This window comes from Hypanus sabinus, unplaced genomic scaffold (assembly GCF_030144855.1).
Source record: "Hypanus sabinus isolate sHypSab1 unplaced genomic scaffold, sHypSab1.hap1 scaffold_575, whole genome shotgun sequence".
NCBI classification, from domain to species: Eukaryota; Metazoa; Chordata; class Chondrichthyes; order Myliobatiformes; family Dasyatidae; genus Hypanus; species Hypanus sabinus.
The window spans coordinates 283,626-291,391 of record NW_026781436.1 but is presented as its reverse complement, the minus strand read 5'-3'; the positions used below and the strand labels follow the sequence as shown (position 1 = coordinate 291,391).

Here is a 7,766-nt window from a genome sequence, read left to right as displayed (position 1 = left end):
GATTTAGATCCGGTAAAATGTACTCTGTGACACCAGGGATACCTAGTGAAGTAGGAAGAAGATGGAAGAGACGTTCAAGTAAATACTAAAGTGTGCAAACCCTAACTTCGGTGGTATAAATAAGGAACTGGCACATGTTATCACAGCAAAGGACGCCGGGCGAGTGTGAGGCTGTTAAGAAGCCATCGGTGGCAGAATATCCATGTTAGAGTAATGGGCATTGCGGGCAACATTGGACCAGCTATTTTGAATATGGTCATTAATGGCCTGAAGATGGAAAATAAGGAGATATGTGTCAGACATTGGCAGGTGTGATAAAGGCAGGTCTTTGTTAAGCGACTTGTTAGTTCACTAATAGTGTAAAGTATGGCCGTATAGAAAAGATGAATGGGGAAAGCAAAAGATTATTTTCACGTACTGGTCTAAAATATTATATCTATATATTCAGTGTGCCTAATACGTTTGCGTGTTGGCGCGTGGCCTAGTGGGCAAAGCATCGAACTAGTAACCTGAAGGCAGCGTGTTTGTGTCCTTGAGGAAGGCACTTAACAACACATTGCTCTGCGACGACACCAGAGCCAAGCTGAATGGGTCCTTCCCTTGTAGAACATCGGTTGCGTGGAGAGGGGAAGGCCTGCAGCTTGGGCAACTGCTGGTCTCCCATACAACCCTGCCCAGGCCTGCGCCCTGGTAAAACCTTGCCTAAGTAAGAAGAAGACGTTTGCACAGTACTGCTCTTACACTTACATATGCACTTACCTATGTTAAGTGATGCTGACGCTGATTCTGACGTAGGTCTCCGATGCGGGATGAGAGTGGAATCGGGGCAGGGTGAGGGATTTCGGGGCTGGGATCAGGAATAAAGGAGGGGGTAGGGAGCGTGGAACATCAGAGAGATATTCTGTAACTTTCAATAAATGCATTCTACGCCAGGGTTGATAAAACTTTCAACGTTGGAGAGCGAGCTCAAGAGTGAGATTCAGATGGAAAGTATTTACCTGCAGAGGCAGATAGTGCCGCCGGCAGGGATCAGATTAAGTAAGTGGGCAAAGTAGTGACAGGTATGGAGGTGTGGGGGATACATTTAGAAACGAACGATTAATGTGTAGAGAGGTTGTAAATGGGGGGAAAGTCAGAAATAAGAGATACATATAGAGTTATGGCTCCTTGTTCTGGATTTCCTGATGGCTACCCTGCAGGTTAAATCGGTGGTAACGAAGACAAATGCAATGCCGGCACTCATATCAAGGGGACTCGAATTCGATGGCACAGAAGTTGTGGACACAAAGACATTGGATGTAGCGAAGAAAAGGGTTTAAATTTTCTCGAATGGTGAGGGGTCTAACTGTTTCTGGGAGAAGGAAAGAGTTTGGAGTTGTGGAACAGATCACTCGAGAAGGAAAGGCGGAGAGCTCGATGAAGCGAATGAACAAATTCCGCTCCTGGACCCAGTGGTTAATGCTCTTATCCCAGGCAGTTTAAACGTCTGAATTAACCATCTGGCCTTGGCTCAAAGCCGTCCTAAAGTGCCTATTGGCCGATTCTACGGTGTTGAATTTCTTGAAGTTCTTTGTTACCTAGGGAAATGAGGAATAAAGACTCCCTCCTCGTAGTTTCATGAAAGACAACTTCAGAGAAAAACTTTCTGCAGATGATAATTAGACCTTGTTCAGAATTTCTCTTTGCTGGTGAACACATCACAAATTTGATACCAACTCACTGGACAAAGGTACACTCAGAGTTGAAGTTACGATGTCTGTCTACGTGGATTCTGACTGCTTATCGCATATAAAAGGACGTGCCGATGTTGGGTGTAATCAGCTAAATTTCTGAGTACGGGCCAGACTCGAACTGATCTCCGGGGCGCTCAGTGTGAATTCCAACCATCTCCTCGTGAAGGCAGTATTTCCACTAGGTGTCCCGATACCTTTCTGTCACCGAGACGAAACGGCTTTGTAGGTCACCGGATGAATGGCCAATTAGGGTGCGGTATTCGTTGTCGAAAGGGGTGCGGTGGGGACAAGTACGGGAAAATGGTGAAATAAAAATAAGAGGTAGTGTGAACGTAATTATTGGTAGGAGAAGCAGGTCGGGGACTGCGGGTGACGAGGGTCTGTAACTGTGCTCTGTGCCTCTCTCTCAGGCGCTGAACCAGTTTTATTTTCCCCGCGTCCACATTCTCCGATGACCGCAGAGTCTGTACTAACAAGATTGAAATTACTACGGGTGGCTCTGAGCTGAGAAGAACCTAGACGTTTTGATTATTAATTAGCTGTATAATTGACGTGAGCGGATATTTCGCTGCGCTGATGAACTGCTCTCTGAACTTGGACTGAGTTATCCCGTAAATAAACGTGTTTGTGCAGCAACTTAGTATCAACAGCATGTATCCGGACTGAACAAATATTTGTTCCGAATCGTTGTAATTATTTGGATCCAATCCGGCGATGGTGTAATAAAGGAATTCGGCAACAGTCACCGACCACAGGATGATGAAGCTTCCGGAGATGGTGAGAAGTAAGATCACAGACCTCCTCCTGCTCTCCATCTCCGGGTCACTGCGGTTCTCCGCCTTGCTTTGACCCCTCAGCCTCTTACGGACGCGACTAGTCACCAAAATGTGTCTGACTGTCAGAGCGTTGAACAGCAGTATTAACACGAACGGGAGTAATGGCGATAGAACGGTAGCTAACCACCTATACCCAACCCACACGGGATATTGATAGTATCCTGGTTTTGGAATACAGTCCCAGGGTATATTGTCAACCACTTTCGCTGGATGATATATAAAGAAATAGGGCACATTTATGAAACAGAGCAGAGTGCCAGTTGCCGTCAGAACCACAGCCGCAGTTTTCCCGGTGCAATACTTCGCTTTCCGCTTCTGGCAACAGATGGCGACAAACCGATCAAATGTAAACATGACGGTGAACCAGACAGAACAGTCAGTGGCTGCCTCTGCCAGGGCAGAGATCGCGCTGCACACGGGGGTGATGTCCAGGAAAGTCCCGGGGAAGTAATAATAACTGATCTGCCACAGTGTCACATCAAAGATGATGGTTAGTAGATCCGCCGTTGCCATGGCCACCAGGTACCGCGTGGTGCAGGTGGAGAGGCCGCACTTTCTCCGGGACAGGATCGTAATCGCCACTAAATTCACTGGGGGGAACAACAAAAAGAATGAGTTAATTTTTGTCTCGCCGCTCCATGGGTCTCAGGGCAGAGATAAGCTGGAAATTGATACAATCAGACTTTGCAGACAGCTCGCTTCCGGAATTTTAGAAGGTCCAAAGCTTGAGTCACAAATATCTCACCAGTCTGCAAGCTGGCTGAAAGGGTGGGGTTCTCGGTACGGGAGAAAATCAGACTTTTCGGCGGTTTGGAGAGAACAATAACTCACCAGTCTGCAAGCTGGCTGAAAGGGTGGGGTTCTCGGTACGGGAGGAAATCAGTCTTTTCGGCGGTTTGGAGAGAACAATACCTCACCAGCCTGCAAGCTGGCTGAAAGGGTGGGGTTCTCGGTACGGGAGGAAATCACTCTTTTGGAAGGAGGCATTGTCAACTGATCACCGAGGGCGGTTTGGAGAAATCGCTGTAGATCTCCCACATCAGGTTTTGGACTGACGTGTAAAGCCTGGATACCTCGGCTACTTTCTCGGCGATGGTGACTGCCGCATTCCTGTCAGCTTTGTTCTGGATTCTTCCCATACACAGAAACCCCTCTCACTCCGCTTCAGTCCTCTTACAAAGTTTAGATCGAAATTATTTCCCACGTTCACGTGTCTTCGCCCCCTCCGCAACTCCAGTTTACCGTCTCCGTGCCTGGGCCCCACTCGGCTCACTTCTCTTAAAATTCGCCACTCCGCTTGTCTGCGGGTCCTTCACACTGTGTCAAGGAAACCGAGCAGAAGATTTCAATTTCTGCTTTAAAAGATTTTGCCTGACCCGGTGAATGTTACGGGTATTTTGGACGTTATTGCTTAAACCATCCAATTTCCAAAGGAAAGACAATATAGGTACCTCAACCATTGACCTCTTTCGGGGTTTCTCCAAATTACTGCAGCATTATTCTAAATGCTTCGATGCTTATTGTTCTAGTGTTGGATGTCGCATAAATCTGACCCGGTGTGACCTCTGTCGGACACCGTTGGGTTGGCTCTTAATTCCCTCCTCACTTCACGGACAATCGGGCGTGGAAAGAAACCCTGGCACACTATAAAACACACATACCCTTATTTCAAGTTGCGAAACACGGAGTGTTATTTCCCTGAATCTCACAGAGGTTTCGCTTCCAGGGACGCCTTCAAACTTACAACACTTTCTTGAAACATAGCGCAATATCATTAAATTTGAATGGAGAGCACGATAAGGTATTGATACAGAATAACACCAAGTCTCCTGTGAAGGTGCCGAGAAGTCTGAATTATCGACCTTTACTTTGACAATGGTTTTGATAAATCAAAACATTAATTACTGAAATGAATCCGCAAACTGAATCCATCTCTCCGATCTCCCAGTGTACATCTGGTTCAAGTGGCCGTTTATTTTCATCCAAGGCCACTGATTACTCTGCATGAAAACTTCTGAAAGAATACAGAGTTTTCTCACAATGACTCCACCGCACTCAGTGATACACCGGCATCACAACGCTGTCGGTAACTGAACGAGTCCAAAGCCGCGCACAGAGAGCTGCAAATGTTCGCTCGCCACTGTTCTTACCGGGAACACCAATAACGGCAATGATCATGTACCATATCTTCCTCACAGTGAAAAATATTTCAAGCATGCTGTGTGAGATTCAACCTGTCTTCCAGCTGCCCGCGATCTCGCTGAATAATCTCTGAGCTGGTGAATCTCCGCGGTCATTCATTTATACCCGCTCCATCACACTGAATATTCAATACTGCACAAGGCTGACGTGTCTTCCAACAGCTGGGGTAAAAATAAACACGATGTCATTCAAGTAAAATCCCAATTGTGATGAGGCATGGATCGCATGACCCGAAGTTGCAAAATCTCACAGATGAAGAAATGACAATTGGAGAAGTCAGTGAATGTTGTTGTGAAACACTCTCAGGCCGACCTATCGGTTTCAAAATTGTTATTGTTGATCTTATCCATTCCTAGGCTGCATAGACTTTGTCATCATAGACCAATGATGCACTGTTTTACTCTGGAAATTGTCTCGGTTTTAAATCACAGCAATAAAAACAAATATATGTAAATAATATGTTGTTTGTGTCATCTTGTAATACAGTGAAGAGCATTAAATCAAGGTAGTGTCCAGACTTACGAAGAAAATGAACGCAGGCAAATCACTAATAAAATTAATTACAACACACACAAAATGCTGGAGGAACTCAACAGGTCAGGCAGCATCTTTTGAAATGGGTAAACAGTCGACGTTTCCGGCCGCGTCCCTTATTCAGATTAATGAAGGCTCCGTCGAGTAATTGAGCTCCATCAACAGAAGCGGAATCCTGAGTGTCAAACCATCTCAATTCCTGTCTCCATTCCCGGTGCGAAATGACGGTCTTTGGGCTCCTCTTGTGCGTGATAAGGCCACTCTCAGGCTGGGGTAATAACCCCTTACATTCCGGCTTGGTAACTTCAAATCGTAGGGCATGAACATGGATATCTCTGTTTTCCAATGATTCCCACTTTCCTTTACACTTTTCCTCATTTTCCTACCACTTTCCCCTGATACCTCTCCTCCTTCCCCTTCTCCCATGATCCACTCTCCTCTCATATCTGATTCATCCTTCCGGAGCTCTTTGCCTACCCCACATTACTTCCCAGGTACTTATTTCGTCCATCTTCCCCAACCACCTGACTTCACCTATCAACTTCCATATGTTTTCCCCTCTCTCTTCCGTGATGTCTTCCGACTTCGCATTCCGAAAAGTCGCAGTTTATACATATTCAAAGACTCGTAGCTAAAGGTTTCAATGTCTAGCCCTATTCCTGACCCGACATATGGTTCCATAGACTCCTCTTCTACCAGGATAAGGCCACTCTCAGGTTGGAAGACTAACACCTTTTATTCGGTCCAATCATAAGGCATAAACATAGAAATCTCTAAATTCCGTTATTTCCCCTTCCACTTGCCCGCCCCTTTTATTTCTCCTCTCCTGCTCTGCCTCGGTTCACAAGGCTGATTCCGGGAATGAAGGGGGTCAACATATGAGGAGCGTTTGGCAGCTTTGCAGTTGGAAGAATGCGTGGCGAGCTCATGGAAGCGTATCGACTGTTGAAATGACTAGATACGCTGGATATTGGGAGGAAGTCTCTTATTGTGGGGGTATCCAAAACTAGAAGACACAGCTTCAAAATGGTGGGTTGACATTTCCGAACGGAAGTAAAAATGACTTTGTTTTCAGCCAAGGGGTGGTGAACCTGTAGAATGCTCTACCACAGATTGTGGTGGAGGCCGCCTGTGCGTATATTTAAGGTGGAAGATGATCGTTTTTTGATCGGTCAGCGCATCAAAGCGAGAAGGCAGGTGTATGGGGTTGACTGGGATCCGGGATCACCCTTGATGCAATGGCGGAGCAGACTCGATGGGCTGAAAGGACTAGTCCTGTTCTTATGGTCTAAACTTCAACTGCTTGTACATTTCCATAGAGGCTCCTGTAGACTGAGCCGTCAATCGTTCTCGGTTGCCTTCTCCCCTCCCCCCAAAATTTTGTTCTGGTATTTTCCCACATTCGTTTTGCAGTCTGAAACATGGTCGCGGCCTGAAAGTGCAACTGTTTATCCAGCTCAATAGATACAGCCCGGCTTGCTGGGTTTCTCCGGCATTGTGAATGTGCATCAAATTTATGTAGTCCATCACATGGTAAACCAGCTCCTATCGAAGTTCACGCCTGTATGAAACAAAATAATTCCATCAACGTGCACGGGATCTTCCAATCGTTGCAAATGAATAAACTTACCGAGCGTCTGCGTTCGTTACATTGGATCCAACAATGACAATTGTTTAGCAGATGCACTGAATTGGTAGCGTTGTTGACAGCAATATAGACAATCGAATTGACTTGTCTGACAATCTGAACTGCATGTTCACTGGATATATAACACACCATTGAATATTGTTTGTTTTTGTTTTACCTGACGTGCTTCCTCGATGTCTTTGAACGTTGGGAACCGAGTGCCGCACGGAGAAGCCTTTCACTGTGCCTGGATACTCCTCGTAGTGATATACCAATGGGCTGTCAGTTATGAAATGACATTGATCAGCCTGTTAAACGGTCTGCGAAGGGCAGACAGGGGTGAATACTGAAGTATGTGGGGATTATCTTCCACGGATGGGCAGGACTCGAATATTCGCAAAGAGTGACGGGGTTCTCGAGAGTGCTGATGTAGAGCCGGGCAAGGTAATTGAAGGTCAGTCATCCATGAAAGCAGGTGTGCGGATTGATAATATGGGTTCAATACATTGGAAATAACTGCCTTCACTAACGGGAAAGGTCCTGATGCAATAATACACAATACTGGTCAGATTCGAGTTGCTGATCTCCATATGTAAAGGATGTGATTACAGTGGAGTCGATGGAGAGAGGATTCCCCAAGAACATTTCAGATATCAGACGGGACCCGCCAGTTTTTAATTGAAGTGGACGGTGAATCGTTGCTTCACACAGAAGTTTAATAATTCTGAGCGGCTTGCAGTGTTCATCAATGAAACAATTTCTCCATGTCAGGCGCATCTAATAAGGAGGGCATGGGTTGAGTGGAAATGTAAGCTTTGCGTAAGTTAGCCTAAG

General features: G+C 46.0%; 1 protein-coding gene across 1 annotated transcript; it reads right to left on the bottom strand.

The window, feature by feature from the left end:
• Nucleotides 1-1,541: 1,541 nt before the first annotated feature.
• LOC132389453 (probable G-protein coupled receptor 139) lies at nucleotides 1,542-4,835 on the bottom strand. Its single transcript, XM_059961978.1, has 2 exons — nucleotides 4,720-4,835; nucleotides 1,542-3,159 (listed from the first exon to the last, which is right to left on the bottom strand). The coding sequence occupies exons 1-2, from the start codon at nucleotides 4,784-4,786 to the stop codon at nucleotides 2,249-2,251; spliced, it is 978 nt and encodes a 325-aa protein (XP_059817961.1). The 5' UTR covers nucleotides 4,787-4,835; the 3' UTR covers nucleotides 1,542-2,248.
• Between the last annotated feature and the right edge of the window lie 2,931 nt (nucleotides 4,836-7,766).